The sequence below is a fragment of the Neoarius graeffei genome, chromosome 5 (genome assembly GCF_027579695.1).
Source record: "Neoarius graeffei isolate fNeoGra1 chromosome 5, fNeoGra1.pri, whole genome shotgun sequence".
Lineage (NCBI taxonomy): Eukaryota > Metazoa > Chordata > Actinopteri > Siluriformes > Ariidae > Neoarius > Neoarius graeffei.
Window position 1 is genome coordinate 7,894,249 of NC_083573.1, and position 21,045 is coordinate 7,915,293.

The window sequence follows — 21,045 nt, forward strand, 5'->3', positions numbered from 1 at the left end:
TGACCTGTTTAGAGTACTGCTTGGTTCTCATGTTGCTTGCTTAGTAGTGTTGCAGAGTCAGGGTCCTTCCAGAACAGGTTGATTTATACAGACATCATGTGACTGATCATGTGACACTTTGATTGCACACAGGTGGATCTTAATCAACTAATTATGTGACTTATGAAGTGAATCGGTTGGACCAGCTCTTATTTAGGGGTTTCATACGAAAGGGGGTGAATACCTATGCACACTCCAGATTTCTGTTTTTTCATCTTAATTATTGTTTGTGCCACAATAAAACAACAATTTGCATCTTTAAAGTTGAAGGCATGTTGTGTGAATCAAATGGTGCTAACCATCCCCAGAAATCCATTTTAATTCCAGCTTGTAATGCGACAAAACAGGACAAACACCAAGGGGGATGAATACTTTTGCGAGACACTGTAGCTAGCCAGCTAGCTGACGTGCGATAAAGTGAATGTGGCTTCTTTGGGATCTATTTCCGTTCTCTGAGCAAAAATAAAGAGAACATTTGCACATACTGTGTCCAAAATGTTACTTATTAATGTTGATATAAATTTTTTGTTTATAGATCTGTTGTATAAAAGTAATATCACACTCATGGTCATGTTGTTGCACTGCAGTGTTTCTCGACCACTGGGCCACGGCCCATTAGTGGGCCACGCAGCGCCATCTAGTAGGCCATGAAATTTTTTCAAGTTTGAAGCCAAATACGAAATAGTTCAGGGTGTCATAGGGTCCCAAATCCGGTAGCTGGTTTGCTGTATACTTTTCACGTGGAATAAATACATTTGTGGGTAAATTAAGAAGAACAAGCCTTTATTTTGTCACATTTAACCCACACATGCACACAGAGAGAGAGAGAGAGAGAGAGAGAGCGCAGCGGGCTGAATAAATAAATATATTTGTGGGTAAATTATATGCTTCTGTGATGCCTGCTGGAAGAGAAGAGCAGGGAGGATTGAGAATCGAGCAGCTGTGGTTTATTTACACCCGATATTAAAACTTGTAGCGTCTTAGCAACCTTCTCAAAGATGCAGACAAAAAGCCCAGAAACTCCTATTTACCCGGGCAAAAACGATCCAGGATTTATCTTGTAGTGTCCTGATCCGCAGATCTTTAACCCAGGCACATATAAAAAGTTGTTGTTCTCCTCCATGCTCTTCCAGGTTTTCATCTGCATGTCCGTGTAGAACGATGCCTGCAGCACCAGGTAGTTTGAGATGTCGGGGAACTCAACAGATGGATAATTTTCCAGCTCATAATGAATGAATAACTTCATTTAAACACGATAAGTCGATCAGCAGAGCTGGTGGGGTCGTGTATGTACAGATACAAATAATTACAAATACAAAAGACTAAAAATATCCACAATCTTAAAAAAACCCAAACTTAAATCTGTTGATTATCTGTTAATTATCTTCACATGAAGTTAATTAATAGCATTGTCTTTGTATTTAGTTCCGGCGACAATATGATCAAATTTTATTGTCAAACTTGGCGAGTAAATTTTTCTTTCATCGGAAAAATCCTTCTTTGTTAGCGTGTAAGGATCTGATCCCATTGAGTGGTTTCTAGATCCACTTCTTTTGAGTGCACTTCTTGGTTTTAATAACTTGCTCGTTTGTTGAACACAAACATGGCAAGAAGTTCTTGTGTTAATGGACCAGACTCCACTTTTGGATCATTAATCCCTTTTGACCATGCACAGCTTGTTTTTATTGCATTTCTTTAATTCCTGGACTCCCATCTGTAACAGGGAGTGATGTCGCATCCCATTAATAAACTTCACAATAGATTATTACATTCTAATAAAATAGAAAAGCCAAAATATTTGGGCGTCTTTTTTAATGGGCCCCGACTCGTTACAAGTATGAATAAGTAGGCCTCAAAGCAGAAAAGGTTGAGAAGCCCTGTTGTACTGAATATCAGTGCAGTTGTGGTTCGCCACGACTGAATCGCAGCTGTACTGATATTCAGTGCAACAGCACGGCCGCGAGTGTGATATCACTTAAATATCATTGAAATATGTTTTGGTTTAAATGAATGACTGCTACGAAAGCTGTTTTTCTTCCCGTCATGCTCATTTTTTTTTCTTCACACTTCTTCAGGGCTTCTTTGTGTCAGTGTTCTACTGTTTTCTGAACAGCGAGGTAAGCACAGCAATCGACTGAACAAGCCAAACATAAAAAGGAAAACTGTCATTCTGACAAAGCAACACGCAAAAGCATGACGCTATGGAGTTGTTTGAATTTGTTCTCAAAGTAGCGTTTACGTAGTACGGAAGCGTACTGCTGCCACACCAGAAAAAAGAAAAAAAAATCTGTATCATGTAATAATGTGAAAAGTTTTTTTGTTATAACAATATACAGTACTTTTGACATTATAACAATTTATTTTTTTCGCGGTCCAAATCCTGCGCTCTGATTGGCTGGCGAGCGGGTCCGTATCCTACGATACGGACCCCGGTTACAGACCTCTGGCGACTCACTCGTTCACAATAACAACAAACATAGCATTTTTTGTCAACATTTATCTTTTTTTATAAGATTTATTTATAAGATTATCAAAAATCTTATAAATGTTTGCCAGCATTTCTCAGGAGAATAGCATTAATTTTACAGCATGGATAGCGATAACGACAGTGTTCACAGCGAAAGTGAGTTTTACTACCCTGAGGAAGAAGAAATAAAAGAAAACATTTCAGGAGAAAGCTAAAAACCTGTAACTTGCTAACGCCGAGCAAAAACATGGCTGAATCCTGAATGACTCCTATTTGTATAAATAGGGGACTACATAGGCGGCAAAATGTTTTTTTTTTCCTGCCATGGAAGTGCACTTGTATACCGAGGAGGAAGCCATTTGCATTACAGCCGTGAATGAGGATTCAAAATGGCGGCTCGGCTCGGTTTTCCCTTTCGGGCGCTCTCGTTTTCTGTTAGAATTTAGTAAAAAATGTATATATAAATATATTATTTACCAGCTTAAGGTCAGTCCGTATGGTGAAATACTGTGACCTCGGCCTTGAATACTGACCTCGGCCCAGAGGGCCTCGCTCAGTACTTTCAAGACCTCGGTCACGGTATTTCACAATACGGACCTCCCAGCTGCTAAATAACACACTTATTTTTTTTGCGGTCCAAATCCTGTGCTCTGATTGGCTGGCGAGCGGGTCTGTATCCTACGGTACAGACCCCAGTTACGGACCTCTGGCGACTCGCTCGTTCACAACAACAACAACAACAAACATAGTAGCATTTTTTTCTCAACATTTATCTTTTTTTTAATAAGATTTATTTACAAGATTATCAAAAATCTTATAAATGTTTGCCAGCATTTCTCAGGAGAATAGCATTAATTTTACAGCATGGATAGCGATAACGACAGTGTTCACAGCGAAAGCGAGTTTTACTAACCTGAGGAAGAAGAAATAAAAGAAAACATTTCAGGAGAAAGCTAAAAACCTGTAACTGCTGCTAACGCCGAGCAAAAACATGGCTGAATCCTGAATGACTCCTATTTGTATAAATAGGGGACTACGTAGGCAGAAAAATATAGGTTTTTTCCTGCCATGGAAGTGCACTTGTATACCGAGGAGGAAGCCATTTGCATTACAGCCGTGAATGAGGATTCAAAATGGCGGCTCGGCTTGGTTTTCCCTTTCGGGCGCTTTCGTTTTCTGTTAGAATTTGGTAAAGAAAAAATTAAATATATTATTTACCAGCTTAAGGTCGGTTCATATGGTGAAATACCGTGACCTCGGCCTTTGGGCCTCGGTCAGTACTTTCAAGACCTCGGTCACGGTATTTCACGATACGGACCTCCCAGCTGCTAAATAACAGATATATATTTTCATGTTATTATTTGAAATGTTTGAAATTTGAAATGTTTGAAATTTGAAATGTTTGAAATAATTTGAAATTATTTGAAATATAAATGATCGTTTATGTTCATGTTATAACGTGATCGTTCGGTATCACGTCATAACATGATCATTTATATTCAGAGGTGGACAGGAACAAAGTACATTTACTTGAGTACTGTCCTTAAGTACACTTTTTGAGTATCTGTGCTTTACTTGAGTATTTTTTTATTGTTTTTTGGAAACTTATGACTTTAACTTCACTCCATTTGAAAGGCAAATATCATACTTTTCACTCCACTACATTTCCGTCAAGGTCCTTGTTACTATGAAGCGGCTTTGAAATTGGATGTTTTTTTCTTTTCTCTTCTAAAACGTGATTGTTTTTTTTCGCAGGTGACACTGAGAGCCGATCAGTGATCACTAGAGTCACGTCACGTCCATAGACTGTATACAGTCAAGCTCAATGATTTCTCCGCAGCATGATTTAACACGATCAGTTGATGGCAGAATAGAACGAGGCGGTTCTTCTGGAGAATGCATGCACCCATGGCCCATGAACCCGTGTTTCAGTTTTCTGAAAGGAATAAAGATTGGTTTGGTTTGAAATGTTTGCTTTGTTTGTTGGAAACGATCCACATCACGGCCTACAAAAACTCGCCATCCAACCTGCAGAAGCATGTTGAGGTATATAAAGGTTTTATTCCAAGAGAAAGCTTGCAACGAAGTTGTCTGTGCTTTTAGAGCTAGCGATAACGTTGCAATAGCTATGCGGTCTGGTTAGTCAGGTGACTTTCTATGGAATTACCTGCCAAGTTGCCATCGCCGTGTCCACGGCTAACGTTTACACATAACTAGTTAACTTTGACACTGTTAGTTAGCATGTACACTACCGTTCAAAAGTTTGGGGTCACCCAGACAATTTTGTGTTTTCCATGAAAAGTCACACTTTTATTTACCACCATAAGTTGTAAAATGAATAGAAAATATAGTCAAGACATTTTTCTGGCCATTTTGAGCATTTCATCGACCCCACAAATGTGATGCTCCAGAAACTCAATCTGCTCAAAGGAAGGTCAGTTTTATAGCTTCTCTAAAGAGCTAAACTGTTTTCAGCTGTGCTAACATGATTGTACAAGGCTTTTCTAATCATCCATTAGCCTTCTGAGGCAATGAGCAAACACATTGTACCATTAGAACACTGGAGTGAGAGTTGCTGGAAATGGGCCTCTATACACCTATGGAGATATTGCACCAAAAACCAGACATTTGCAGCTAGAATAGTCATTTACCACATTAGCAATGTATAGAGTGGATTTCTGTTTGTTTAAAGTGATCTTCATTGAAAAGAACAGTGCTTTTCTTTCAAAAATAAGGACATTTCAAAGTGACCCCAAACTTTTGAACGGTAGTGTAAATACGGAGTTATGCGAACATGAATAACGTTAACTTATCCAGGGCTGCCAACTTTTCAAAATTCCTTGGAGTGAGATTTTTTTTTGGGGGGGGGGTCGACGGCAAAATTTTTCCACACACCACGCAGTAAGTGGGAATTTTGTATTCAGCTTGATATTCACTTGTCCCCCTGCATTCTGGTGTTTTGTTTGTGGGTTGTCCAGCTGGAGATGGACAATGGGGGGGGGGGGGGGGGGGGGGTGTTTGAGATTTTGGATTTAGTAGATGTTCCTGCATTCTGGTGGATTTTTGGAGTGGCCTGCTGTGCCATACCTACATTCTTACACACCCTGACTTGCCAGGCCTTCAGCTTGTGGCCAACAAAAGCACCAAGTTTTGGCTTAAAAGCCCCCACACTCGAAAACTACAGATGACTGCCAATGTTCCTGTAGCCCTATAGACCTGTGTTTCAGATTTAAAGGCAAGTTCATGTTTGAAAATATTTCATCAGCTAAGCCTAAACACCTTCTGAATTGAAACTAAATGTTAAGTTTTTAATAACTGTTGCAAAAAATAAGATTGTCCCTCACTGACTATTCATTATGCATTTAAGGGCTTTCCCCACCACTGGGTTCAGCAGAAGATTGGCATGGGGAAAAATATCAACAGCAAAAGAACAAATAAAATGCTTAAACAGGAAGCAAAATGTGCATGTGCTACAAGAAACATTAAAATCATTAAGTTTGAACAGTATTGAAACACAAAAAGCTGAACCTTGGCCATAGGTGGGAATGTGCACACAAAGTTGGGCTTAAAAATTTTGGTCATACTTAAATAAGCTATATTAATATATTTCTTATTAATTTATTTCTTATCTATGTTTCTTATTAGTAATAGAGCATTCGTCAGGGCCTGTTATCTGACAAATATTCTCTACCTGTCTTGCCCTCTTTGAAACCCTGTCTCCTCAGTATATTGTTCTGTCTTTTTTTTTTAATTATTCACAACAAGTTCAAGTTCTTTGATATTACAGGTGACCATGCTTTATTTAATTTAACTGAGCAATTACATACATCATAAATAATTAAAAATAAATACCCTGTAAATAAACAATAGGTATGGTGGCTAATGGCTCTTCTTGCATTTGTAATATTATCTCTTACTTGCTTTATTTTACAACATTTCCAGTATGGCTTCAAATAAAGTCATAAAGTATGATAACATACAGTAAACAAACTAAAAATGCGCTTAATAACCGTGTGCTAAGGAGGTGCTCTCCCGTGCTGCTTGTTGGGGAAGATAGAGGCTGTGGCACGGCAGCAGGCCTATAATGATTTAGCATGCCTAGTACACAGCTCTCGAAATGGCATTAAATATTCTCACAACACTTATAGGCTAAAATGATTAAGAAACTTTATATAAGTTCATAATTACGCCGGTAACGCCACACATCGGCTTGCATATGTACAAACCTGTCTGAGACACCCGTCTTCAACTCGGATACCTTCTTCTCCCTCCTCTTCCTCTAAATTGACGGTAGGCAATTATCCAACTTCCGGCGAGTGCAGCATCATTAGATGCGCCACCTACCATAGGGGAGTGTGTACAGAAGGGAACACCTCTCTGCCTGTTTAGCCGTGCGTAAGGCGTAATTGATCAATCGCAAGTGGTTGGCGCGACACAATAGGTAGCCTAGATCAGATAGATAAACTAGATTTTTTTCTAGCGTGAGAAATCGGAGGTATGTCGTGTGAGCGTGTGAAGACAGTCAAATGCGTGTGTCTCACGCTCATTGCGTGAGAGTTGGCAGCCCAGACTTATTTGAAGTCCTTTAGCATAATCTTGCCAAATAAACAGAATGTAGAAATCTTTCTTTTCTCGTCGCGTTAGCGACCCAATATGAGTTTGAAAAGAGTTTGCTCGCTAGCATGTCAGGTGGAGTTTCACTCACTAGCTAGCTTAACGTTAAACCACCATGATGGCACAGCATGCGTTCATTTTGTGAATTCACATTTCTGTCTTTGGTAACTGCGTTAAGTTTTGTAAGCGTTGTGGCAAGAATACAACGATGCGTTGACAGAAAATGTACTTTTAATGCTTAAGTATTTTTAAAAGCAAGTACTTCAGTACTTTAACTGAAGTAAAAATTTGACTGGACAACTTTCGATTGCATCGGAGTAACGTTTGACCAGCGGGATCTGTGCTTTGACTTTAGTAATGAAGTCGGGTACTTTGTCCGCCTCTGTTTATATTGTTAAAACGTGAAACTTTTCACGTTATTACGTGATGACTTCAAATGCAGGTTTGGATCTCTGGTTTGAATGAGGTGTGCGGAGAATAAAACTGGGTCATTTACATGAGAGAACATCACTACGTGGAACATTTCATGTAATAATGTGAAAATATATTGTTATAACAAACTTTTCACGTTATTACATGATACTGATTTTTTTTCTTTTTTCTGGTGTGGCAGCAATATGCTTCCATAACGTAGCATTTACCACGCGTTTACGTTTTTTTTTTCCTATGGCACCTGAAATGTGTAAATTCTTGAGCCTCGGCCTTATAAACCAATAGAAAGCAAGTGGGCGGGGCTGTAGTCTCTTTGGTCTGTAAATAAAAAGGACGACCTGTTTATTATTAAGTAGTACTCACACCAGACTTTTGAAACATATGAAAAAAAATTAGCTATCTCATTTATCCACATACTGTATGTTCGGAGTTTAGTCGTAAAATTCTTTGTTTTTTTTTTTAATCTGTGCCTGCTAGGAGTTTCTTCTTAACAATGTTGGCATGTCTGTGATCAATTTTATGGGATGGATTTTTACAATTAAAATCCATGCTGCAAATGTTTCACTTTTGACATTTTTACGAACACTAGCCGTCTGTGCTGTAACGTGCATGTGTGCTGTGTGCTTGTGTTCAGGTCCGCTCGGTGGTTCGGAAACATTGGCACCGCTGGCAGGACCACCATTCCATCCGCGCACGAGTTGCAAGAGCGATGTCCATTCCCACCTCACCTTCACGCCTCAGCTTCCACAGCATCAAACAGTCCACTTCTGTCTGATCCACAGACATTTAAAAATGAAAAAGGACCAAGAAACAAAGAGGCAGGCACTCGATCAATGAGGATTTTCACTCCCCTGACCACATCTGAACAGACACAGGGGCTGAAATGAAGGGAAGATCAGAAAAGGCCCGACATGAAATGACGATACGAATGAAGGGTACGATGGCAGGACTTCACAAAATGGACCATTTCGTATTGCTGGAGCATTTTCCAAACCCTGTGCATGTGTGTAATACTCCGTTATTTATAGTTGGACACTTGGTGGGAACAGCTATTACATAGTACAAGCTTCTTCATGAAAATAATAATAATAGGGTGGCACGGTGGTGTAGTGGTTAGCACTGTCGCCTCACAGCAAGAAGGTCCTGGGTTCGAGCCCCGGGGCCGGCGAGGGCCTTTCTGTGCGGAGTTTGCATGTTCTCCCCGTGTCCGCGTGGGTTTCCTCCGGGTGCTCCAGTTTCCCCCACAGTCCAAAGACATGCAGGTTAGGTTAAGTGGTGACTCTAAATTGACCGTAGGTGTGAGTGTGAGTGTGAATGGTTGTCTGTGTCTATGTGTCAGCCCTGTGATGACCTGGCGACTTGTCCAGGGTGTACCCCGCCTTTCACAACAAACTAACTCAGTTGGTTCAGTTTTCCCATAAGTGAGCACTGACTCCACTCTGTTCACTTCAGGTAATCAGACAGAAAATTAATTATACTGAATGCCTAGCTTTCAGCATCAGCTAAGTGTACAGAAGAATTAGCTTCCAATGTTAGCTAATTGTACAGAACAGTTAGCTTCCAGTGTTAGCTAGTTATCCAGAAGAATTAGCTTCCAACATCAGCTAATTGTACAGAAGAATTAGCTTCCATCCATCCATTATCTGTAGCCGCTTTATCCTGTCCTACAGGGCCGCAGGCAAGCTGGAGCCTATCCCAGCTGACTACGGGCGAAAGGCGGGGTACACCCTGGACAAGTCGCCAGGTCATCACAGGGCTGACACATAGACACAGACAACCATTCACACTCACATTCACACCTACGGTCAATTTAGAGTCACCAGTTAACCTAACCTGCATGTCTTTGGACTGTGGGGGAAACCGGAGCACCCGGAGGAAACCCATGCGGACAACATGCAAACTCCGCATAGAAAGGCCCTCGCCGACCGCTGGGCTCAAACCCAGGACCTTCTTGCTGTGAGGCGACAGCGCTAACCACTACACCACCGTGCCGCCTCAGAATTAGCTTCCAGCATCAGCTAATTGTATCGAAGAATTCGAGCGGCAGCTACAATTATCGACACCTTAACGGTCTTTTGGCCATTGCAAAAGTAGAAAAGACTTTCAAGATGTAAATTATGCATGAAAAATTACTCAAACTTCCACTGGAAAAAAAATGAGTTGAGTCCCGATTACTTAGTGTATCATATCACATGACACCGTTCCACAGTTATCGACATCCAGATTTATCAAAAAAAATTAATAATAATTGGTATGTGGTACCCTATAAAGTTAACAAAACATAGTTTTTATTTAAAATTTGTTTTACATAGACTTATATTTCGTACAAAATATCTTTTATATAAATATATCGATGTCGGTGCTGGGCAGCACGGTGGTGTAGCAGTTAGCGCTGTCGCCTCACAGCAAGAAGGTCCTGGGTTCAAGCCCCATGGCCGGCAAGGGCCTTTCTGTGCGGAGTTTGCATGTTCTCCCCGTGTCCGCGTGGGTTTCCTCCGGGTGCTCCGGTTTCCCCCACAGTCCAAAGACATGCAGGTTAGGTTAACTGGTGACTCTAAATTGAGCGTAGGTGTGAATGTGAGTGTGAATGGTTGTCTGTGTCTATGTGTCAGCCCTGTGATGACCTGGCGACTTGTCCAGGGTGTACCCCGCCTTTCGCCCGTAGTCAGCTGGGATAGGCTCCAGCTTGCCTGCGACCCTGTAGAACAGGATAAAGCGGCTAGAGATAATGAGATGGATGGATGGGTGTCGGTGCTTGAATGAGGAAGTAATTCTAATGTTTGTAAACAAATGAACTGATAATGTTTAACCTGTCTTAGAAAATCTTTTTGTTCCATTTTCTACCCACTTTTGAAGTATTTTCATAAATCACATTTTGTTAATCCTTCATTGTTGTTTGTATTAATTTCTAGTTTTGAAGTTTACCAATAAATGTCAACTGGCAATTGAAAATCCAGGTCATAGGTCGCATATCATTCCTCGATCCAAAATATAAAATGTCTCCTGATATTGTAATATGTGGTAGATATTTACAACAAACTGAAAAAAATTTTTTATATATATATATATATATATATATATATATATATATATATATATATATATATATATATATATACACACACTGAATGGAATAGAAAAATCTGAATATTTCAAGCATGTCATTTTTTATATGCTCGGAATTTAAACCTGCTCTAATTCTATTTATTGCAATTGGATGCCAAATAATCGATAAACATTCCATTCTGTTATGAATCAGAAAATTTTATTTATTTTTTATGATAAATCACAGTACTTTTATTTTATTTTTAAAAGCACTTCATCTACTTCAACAATGTTACACAAAGATCGATCCATAACAGTTGTAAATGTCACTTAATTCCACAGGGTGTCGATAACGGTGGACACCGGTAAAAGGGATCACTATTATCGACACGTCATGTGACTTCTCAAACGCGCGTTTAGATACAAAATGGCGACTGTCAAATGAAAGAGGAAGAAGCAAAGTAGGTTTCGACAAGAATATCATGAAATATCGGTGAATTTGAGAAGTGAAAACAAGTCCATGACCTTTCCACCATGCTTACCTGCGATGCTAACGTCCGGGTTTTCCGAAAAATTACTGATCGTGCTGAAAAAATTCCATCTCAGGTAGCGAGCTGTGTCATCAGACGACAAGATCAAAGTGTGAGGCGGGTCTTCCGGTTGATTAATTAACCAATAATAACTGTTGTAGCGGAAAGTCACCTTTGTAAAATTGTTTTTTATTGGTAAATCTGAAAAGGTGACGATAATTGTAGCCGCCGCTCTAGCTTCCAACATCAGCTAATTGTACAGATGAATTTGTTTCTAATGTCAGCTACTGTAGTTATACAGAAGAATTAGCTTGTTTGATGGATTAGCTTGTTTGGCTAGTTGGTTTTGTTTCCTGACTTTGGGGATGTTCCCTAACTTCAGCGAGCTTTCTGTGGATGTATGTGTCCTTTAATATTCACCAGCTTTTGATTCTTTCTTCCATTAATATTAGCTTATTTTGTTTGGGAGATAAGTTCACAGCTAGCCGGCTAGCTACTATTGTTCTGGGTTGCTGGTGAACTACCAATGGATTTTTTTTTTGTGTGTGTGTGTGTGTTTAAAAAGAAAACTGAGCTGAATTTCCTTTTTCTTTTTCACTCTTCGTGAAACAGACCTGAAAATACAAGCAGCTAGCAATGGTTCGCGTAACAGAGCGCATAGCTTCAAGAGGTACTGCACTCTTAAATGTGTGTTTTTTTAAGCTGTAAACTAAATGACATGACTGTTCTGTGATGAAACACATCAATGCTGGTGTTAATATCGACAAAATCAGAATTTTATGGCTGGAAAATGGCTTAAAACACACATCTACTGGTTCAAATCATCGTGATCCTGGCGGGACCGACGCTGAAGTAGAATCGACCATTCGGTATTTCTCTACACCATGACATTTTTATGTTAAAAAAAGAATGTTCACGGCCTCTAATCAGAGGTGGGTGGTCCACTTCCCCCAGTCCCGCCCTTGAGCAGGAGTCTGTAAAACTGCTCATTTTCAAATACGTGCTGATCGAGACACACCAGGCAACTCCTGCCTCATCCATCCACGCCCACCTCACCAGCCCACCCTGTCCCCACCCCTCAGCCCCTTGCCCACTTTTTAGCATTTTTTTTTTAATTATGCAATGGGTGGAATTACACTTTAATGCATATTTATCAGTAAGAGATGCAATAATGATGAAAAAAGTAACTGTCAAAAGACATCGTCGTTTTTGTGGCATAGTCTGTGGAGCAGTACTTCAGCCTTACCCGATGAAGATAATTTAATATTTAATGATAGATGACACTGAGCTTAAAAATTCATAATCGCCTGTTACCCATCCATCCATCCATCCATCCATCCATTATCTGTTGCCGCTTATCCGGGACTCCCTAAAGTGAATTACGCATGAAATGGAATGACGAATGACAGCTAGTGATTTGAACAATAAATGGTCCCTTGTCATTCAGATTCTTATAAATGGAATAACGATTGAAATGTAGGTGGAATGACATGCTTTCAGCTCATGAAATGGAATGACATTGTTTCTAAGTGGAATGACATACTTTTAGGTTATGTTATCAGTGATATCCCCTTTTACAAATGGAATGACAGCGTTTCCAGGTGGAATGACATACTTTAAGCTAATGTTATCAGTGATATCCCCTTTTACAAATGGAATGACAGTGTTTTTAGGTGGAATGACATACTTTGAGGCAATGTTATCAGTGATATCACCTATAACCTAACCCTAACCCTAACCCTAGAAACAATGTCATTCCATTTGTTAATTTGATATCACTGATAACATTGCCTCAAAGTATGTCATTCCACCTAGAAACCTTATCATTCCATTTGTAAAAGGTGATATCACTGACAACATTAGCTCAAAGTAAGTCAATACATATAGAAACCCTGTCATTCCATTTGTAAAAGCTGATATCCCACCAAGCACCCACTTATCTTATCCTAGGGAGGTCTAAAACTAAAGATTTCAATCGTTATTCCATTTGTAAGACTCTGAATGACAAGGGACCATTTATTGTTCAAATTTACTACCTGTCATTCGTCATTCCATTTCATGCGTCATTCACTTTAGGGAGTCCTCGCTTATCCTATTCGACAGGGTCGCAGGCAAGCTGGAGCCTATCCAGGCGGGGTACACCCTGTACAAGTCACCAGGTTATCTCACAGGGCTGCCTGTTACCCATGGAAGCGGAAATGTATTTCGACCACATCGGCAAAGTTGAATCGGGAAGCCATTTTGACCCATTTGTCCTTTGACCCCATTTGTCCTCTCTATTTAGAGACCTTTACTTGACATTATCCATCTGGGAAATCCAAAAGTCATCCTTTTTAATTTCTGGGGAAATTTTGACCCATGGCAGATTTGCAAACAAACAGCATTCTTCCCACCGCATTTGCAGCTGAACAAACATATTATTCCGCCACCTCAGGTTCATGGGGCTCAATGCTAAATCATGAGACTGTTGTGAAAAGTGCAGGGTTATCAGTATAAACAGATCAAGCTTCAAAGGATATTCTGCAGAAGACATAGAAGTATTTGGCACGTGTATGTATTGTATACTTTTATCTGCTCCACTTGATGTCAGTTCCGAAAAAAATCTGATGAAGGCTAAAGGAAGATGAACTGTAACAGTGTACACATGAAAAAAGAGCTTTAGTCTCGACCTGTATGTCTACAAGGTGACTTACAATGTAGGTACTGATAATAATAAAATGTAGTATGACTTGTTTTCAACCCCAACAATGCTGCTGTACCTGAAAAACCAGTACCAGCGCCACCACACACACACCCTACCAGTAGTGACAGTATCACCGCTGTGTCGAGAATGATACCATAGAAGCAAAGTAGCCTCAAACTATGATACCTCCACCTTGCTTCAGAATTTTGATGAGGCGTTTTGATGAGGTGTTTCATTCAAAAAGTTCAATTCATGTCCATAGAACATTGTAGAACAGCCATGTGGTCTTGAACGTCAGACGTATAGCACTTCCTATCATCCATCCAGCCATTATCTGTTGCCGCTTGTCCTGTTCTACAGGCAAGCTGGAGCCTATCCCAGCTGACTATGGGCGAGAGGCGGGGTACACCCTGGACAAGTCGCCAGGTCATCGCAGGGCGTATTGCACTTATTAAATATGAATTAAAGGACAAATCACGGGTAAATTCAGGAGCAAGGTCAATGTAATTCTCCTATTTTATAGTAAACTTTGGTCAAATATCTGTAACATTCTGCATTCTCTGCAATTTTTTTTACCTCGCGCAATACCAGAAAAAATCACTTGAAATCGAGCCATTTGAGGCGAATTGCTCCGCCTCTAAAAAAAATTGCCATTTGAATTTTCCGGCAAACATTGATTTTCGTGACGTCGCGTGCAGGACGCCTCCTTCTGAATCCTACGTCAGCGCTGGTTTGTTTATGAGAAAACGACCTGGTGGTTTTCTGCAAATTTCTTCAACGTTATCGCGTAATTATTAAAATGGTTAACAGATCTATCATAGGAGGGTGTAGCAACACCGATCATGTTGGGATTAGTCCTCATCGTTTCCCAAAAGACCGGACAACGAGAGAGAAACGGGAACGCTTGGTCAACACAGGCTGTGCACTGAAACCGTGCAAAGCACGGTTCCGCAGGTGACGTCACGAATCCGGCTCCAGACTCCCTTGGGATTTTTCCAGACGCGTTTTGTTATTTTATTTTTTTCTGCTGTAGACAGATGGCCTTGTGCAAAATGACCCTTCTGGATGAGTGTGTAAAGTACGGAAGCCGAGAGAGGCCCTTCATATAATCCTTTTTTTTAATTCACCTTGTTATCCCAAGATAACGACATAATTAATTCAGGCTCTCGAGAAAACAACACAACTAATTCGAGATCTCGAGAAAACAAAACCGTTATTTCGAGATCTCGAGAAAACAAAACAATTATTCCGTGATCTCGAGTAAACAGCTGAGAAATGGTTCATTCAGGTGCGCCAAGAGACTTGTGATATGCTGACTTTGGGGCTATTTCTCATTCTGTATAGACGCAACTTTGGTCATCACCTAATAAGGCAATATTTTGATCAGGGGTTGACACAGGGAGAGATTGCATTAAGTCTTTAAATCAGGGCTTTGAACCAGAATTTTTTTCCTATCGGTTCGTTCCGAACAGAAACGGAATTTTAACGTTTCCGGTTTTGGGTTCCACCATTAAATAGACGTTCCCGAACCGGTTAGAACAAAAAAAATTTCGTTCCCGGAACGGTTAATTACGTTCCCTGTCAGCTGTTTAACAAATGGCTATAAAATTATGTCTCTGTCTCATCCAGCTTAAGCCAAATGTAGGCTAATTCTATTACAACCTTCATTAAATAAGACAAGAAATAATTCAAAACAATTATTATTTCAAATGTTGGCGATTTGGATTCTCAGTATGTCTTCCCATCTACACAAACAGAAAAAGTGCCAAAAAAGAAAGATAATTCGTTTAGTGTGTTACCAAAGGCTAGTCAGGCCCTATAGAGGGCTACCGCATGACGTCACCGCGCCGCGAGATTTTGTTAGGCGCCATATTGGAAGACCAAGTACACATCTATGCAAGTACATACATACATAAAACAAACTACACCTGAAATGTAGCCAGGGCCGGTTCTGCCCTAATCTGGACCCGGGTGCAACATCGCGCAAACCCCCCCCCCCCCCAAAAAAAAAACAGTCTAAATCAGGACAACCATCACATAACTATAACTATAAACATTTTATATCAACTATTTTAACTAAATGGGCTATAATAAATAAGCCTGCAGGCAGCCACGGCGGGCTGCCTCAGAAAAGTAACCATTTGTCCTACCTTAAAACTCGTTTTGCATTTTCTGCCTCCTTTTTTGTATTTTCGACCCTCTGTTTATTTTCTTTCCTTTTCTGAAAACCCGATTTGTGTCCAGACATTTTGTTCTGCTACCAACGAACTAACTCGTCAGGTCTCGGCTCTCGAGCCCGCGATGATTCCCGTGGGAAGGGCAACAACTGATACATTTTTACAAACAGCCAATAGGGAGGTTACAACGTTCAGGCTCTTCTTTGCTCAGACACTCAGTAATGCACTTACTCACTTATTATCACGTGGAGACGTGATAGTAGTCCACCTTCCCGCTCTCTCCATTCAATCAGCGAACGTCACACAGGAAGTGAACCCCAGCGGGTCATAGAAACTTGCGCAGGAGAAGAATGACTATTTGTAGGCTACAGAAACTTTGAGGAACGAAATAAAAACCGGTATTAACCGGTTACCATTATTTTTAATAAGCGTTTCTGTTCTGGAACATAAAAAATAATAAAGTTTCTGGTTTCGTTTCTGTTCCATGTGAAATAGAAAAAGTTCCCGGTTTTCGTTTTCGTTCCTTGAACCGGTTCAAAGCCCTGCTTTTAATAAGGGATAATTTCAAAATTAGTCCGCGGCACCTCCGCAGAAGACTGGCCCGGCTTCGTCTCTACCGACGGAGATACAGTGATCCAGCTGAGATCATGAAATAATTGTTTTATTTTCTCGAGATCTCGAAATAACGGTTTTGTTTTCTCGAGATCTCGAATTAGTTGTGTTGTTTTCTCGAGATCCTGAATTAATTATGTCGTTATCTCGGGATAACAAGGTGAATAAAAAAAGATTATATGAAGGGCCTCTCTCGGCTTCCGTAGTAAAGGGACATACTTTCATAGAAAAAAACCATGAAATTGGTCCAGAATATTCACTTTAAAATACTGGACGTTTTCCACAGCAAAACATCATGCCAACTGTAAAGCATGGTGGTGGGAGCATCGTAGTTTCAAGACTATTTGCTTGCAATCATAGGAAAGGGAAAAAAAAAATCCCAGAAATACTGGACATCTCAGGTGAGATATGTATCGAGGCAAACAGTGCTAAGTGTGTTGAGAGAGAGAGACAGAGAGAGACATCAGTACATTTGCATACACTGTCATTTTATTTCTCACATGTCAGAAAAAGGGGGTGCATAGTTTTGCACTGCAGGTGTGAATCATTCAATCAACCACTTTTATTAAAATGTGATGAAACAGCAGACTTCCTGTTAGATTTTGGTTCTTTAAAAAAAAAATTAGAAAAATACTAAAGGTATCAAAACAGGGGAAAAGGCACTTCCGCGTTTTGCGACGGCCGGCAGTGGCTAGTCGTTCTCTGATTGGTCAGCCTGTCATGGATGCTCAAGTGATGGACCAATCACCTGCGTGCACGCTGACGAGGAACCAATTCTCCAGCGCGAGAAGCTTCATTCGTCGTGAGGGGCCGTCGGTGAGCGTGCCGAATTTCCTGAATATTCGGTTTGTTTGTGTAAACAGCAGGTAGGAACGGGTTCATTTCTAACAGCGGGCGCTTCGTGGTTGTGGGGATAAATATCCGGTCAACGCAGTGCGTCTGTTCATAAATAAATAAGCAAGCAAGTTAATAAATTAATCTATAAATAAACAAACGGACTCCTTTTAGCCGGTATGCTAGCTAGTTTCATCAATCAGGTCGCGGTATCAGGCTTTTCATACCGGTTTTCCGGAAAGCCCGCCTCCTGCTTTTTGATTTGCTGGTGGGTGTGAGATGCTGGAGTTTTATTGGATTAGAAGGTGGATACTATAAGTCAATCATAACAGGATGACTTGGTATACGGGTAGGATAAAAACTGACCGAGCATCCTTCTTGACTATATCCAAAGAGCTGAGTATGTTATTAATAGGGTGACCATTGCCATAACACCAAAAAGGAGGACATTATTTGGATGGGGGGGTCTGGGGGCCCTCTCCCAGAAAATTTTGTATTTCTTAGATGCAATTTCCTGCATTCTAATCAATTTTAGCGTGAATAATGGCAAATCCCATCTGATTCATCTCATCTCATTATCTCTAGCCGCTTTATCCTTCTACAGGGTCGCAGGCAAGCTGGAGCCTATCCCAGCTGACTACGGGCGAAAGGCGGGGTACACCCTGGACAAGTCGCCAGGTCATCACAGGGCTGACACATAGACACAGACAACCATTCACACTCACATTCACACCTACGCTCAATTTAGAGTCACCACTTAACCTAAGGCAGCTGGACGCTACACGTTCACGTGAAGAACCGGACCCTGGGCCATTAAACTTCATGCTTGGATGTTCATGTGTTGCGTCTGTTCTACTTTGACCGAGTAACCAACAATATGGACTCTTCGGATGACGACGATTGCCTCATTCTGCTTTTACTGAGACAGAGGAAGAGAAAAAGGAACAGAATTTGGAGCCGAGAACACTTCCTTCTGAGAGAAACCCGTGATGAATTTCACCGAACATTCTATAATCTGCTTGACAATCCCGATGAAGAACTATTTTTCAATTATACCATTCAATTATTTTTTCTGAAGTTTTCCCCTGAAAGCATAGAGTTATCTCCCTAGACCCGTTCTGATTGGCTGGCGCGGCGGTGACCGCATGCATTGACTGGCATTTCCATCTTCACGCCTAGAAAAAAGTGTGCATGTTCATTTCATGCTTCACGCGAAGTGTGCAGCGTGCAACGTGAACGCCGTTCTATGGCCCAGAGCAAGTCATGCTACGTTTGTCCACTTTTCTTTACACGCGTGTAGCATGCAGCGTGCAGCGTGAACCTTCTATGGCCCAGCTGCCTAACCTGCATGTCTTTGGACTGTGGGGGAAACCGGAGCACCCGGAGGAAACCCACGCGGACACGGGGAGAATGTGCAAACTCCACACAGGAAGGCCCTCGCCGGCCCCGGGGCTCGAACCCAGGACCTTCTTGCTGTGAGGCGACAGCGCTAACCACTACACCACCGTGCCGCCCATCTGATTCATAGCCCTCAAATTTTTATGTAAACCACAGTGGCAAGATTGAGCAGGGGCGCCGCCAGAAATTTTGGGCCCCATGAAAGATTAGAATTTTGGGCCCCCCAACTTTGCCCACCCTCGTCACAATTGCACTATTGTCATTATTTGACTTTTGATAGCCCATGGACCTTGAGTTTGTGACTTTATTACATTTTATGTATTAACCTACCAGGGACTAGATGAAAACTGGTCAGTGACTAATTCTGGTGCATTTACAATCACAAATGAAAAATTCAAGATTTTGCCACATGCCTTCTTGTGCTAGGACAATTGGTAGTGAAATGTGTGATGTGACTGCTAATAAATCATAGAAAAAGTTTTCTACCCAGCATCAAAATACCTATGGAAATCCCATGGATTATGTGTTAGGTAGAAAGCTGCGTGTACTGTTCTGCAAAAAGGGAATATGTTTGATCAACTATCTATGTATTTCTTCATATGTTGTAACCTCTATCCCTCTTTTATGTGTGCTGCGCTTTCTCCAGCTCCTCAATTTGAAACCAATGGTTTAGAACGTGTGAACGTTCCACACACGTAACCATGTCAAACACTTGACTGGTGTCTGTTATTAGCAACAGTTTAATCTAGCAAACTGTATATGGCGCTCGCTCATTAAAAACTTCAATCCTAAAGCATTTATGGGTTGTATTGCTGCTTACCTCCTTCTCCAAAGGGGGGGTTCAGTGGTTTGGTAGGGCGGAGGTCCCCCGAGGCTGAATCTGTGCATATTTAGGGCACCCCATTAGTTATGAAACTGGTTATTAGCACCAGCATAACGTAATATTTCATCTTGTTTATTATCACACAAGTCAGTTCAGTTATTAAAATGGAAAAAATGTCACTGTACAAACTGTAAAAGTGTTCTCTTGATGGCTAATCCAACCACGTTCATACTGTTCATTTACCATTCGCTAGAGCCCTGCTCTCCCGCGGGAGTCCCGCGGGACCCGCCACAAAGCAGTGCGGCGCGGGACAAATTTTGAAAGCTCATTGCGGGCGCGGGCGGGACAGGAAGTGCACATATGCGGCGCGGGTGGGAGCGGTGATAAGCTGCAGTCCCGCTAACTAAAAACGTGCTTGAAATAAAATTTATAAATTATTAATTTGTCTATCATATATAATTTGTGCTGGATATTTTATTTGGCATTAATAAAAACACTTTAAGATGCCTAAATTTGCAGAGAAAATCAGATTGCCAGATTGAATGAGAAATGGCATCTTAAACTTGCCATTGATCACCCTAAGGGGAAATCCTTTGATCACTCTAATAACTCGCAGTTCACACCCAGCTAGCAAGAGAACCATGAGTGAATTGATTTACTTGTTGCGTTAGCCTACAACTTTAATCAGAGAGACATGTTACACAGTGACGGTAGGCTTGACTCAATGCTATCCCAGAAATCCTTCCTGTAATATGCAAATTTGGCTGTCCAATCAGAGGCGGCCAAATTTGCATATTACAGGAAGGATTTCTGGGGTAGCATTGAGTCAAGCCTACCGTCACTGTGTAACATGTCTCTCTGATTAAAGTTGTAGGCTAACGCAACAAATAAATCAATTCACTTCTTTTACTAGCTCTGCTTTGCAATAAAAAAAAAAAACACAACACCATTGGTACAAAGCAAGCCCATTCACTTTTTTATACTGATCAGAGAATTACAATGGTTTCTCATGTGATAAAAATGTGCGATTTGCGATTTAAATATTTTAATCGTTTGCCAGCACTAATTATTATTATTAGAGATACTACATGCTGAATTTAGAAACAAGGTAAACAATAACAAACGTGAGCTGTAGATATTTATGCTCAAATCCACTCAAAGTAGGGGGCGGGGCACCATCACGCTGTGTCAAGACAAGAACTTTCCTGAAAAATAACGCGAACGTCTGCATCATGCAGGATTTGCGGGCGGGAGCGGGGCCAAAATATGGCAGGCGCGGGCGGGAGCGGGACTGAAAATCATAATTATTTGCGGGCGCGGGCGGGAGTGGGACTGCACAATGCGGGTGCAGGCGGGAGCGGGACTGAAAAATCCGACCCGCGCAGACCTCT

General features: G+C 41.0%; 2 protein-coding genes across 2 annotated transcripts in view; both read left to right on the forward strand.

The window, feature by feature from the left end:
• The window catches only part of LOC132885865 (corticotropin-releasing factor receptor 1-like), a 64,550-nt gene extending 56,020 nt beyond the window's left edge, over positions 1-8,530 (forward strand). Inside the window, exons 13-14 of the mRNA XM_060920386.1 lie at positions 2,115-2,156; positions 8,187-8,530. Of these exons, the coding sequence (XP_060776369.1) occupies positions 2,115-2,156; positions 8,187-8,327 (183 nt within the window). The 3' untranslated portion in view covers positions 8,328-8,530. The remainder of the gene's footprint in view (positions 1-2,114; positions 2,157-8,186) is intronic.
• Positions 8,531-17,389: 8,859 nt separating this feature from the next.
• The window catches only part of LOC132886456 (carnitine O-palmitoyltransferase 1, liver isoform), a 69,875-nt gene continuing 66,219 nt past the window's right edge, over positions 17,390-21,045 (forward strand). Inside the window, exon 1 of the mRNA XM_060921112.1 lies at positions 17,390-17,465. The gene's annotated coding sequence lies outside the window, so the exon portion shown is untranslated. The remainder of the gene's footprint in view (positions 17,466-21,045) is intronic.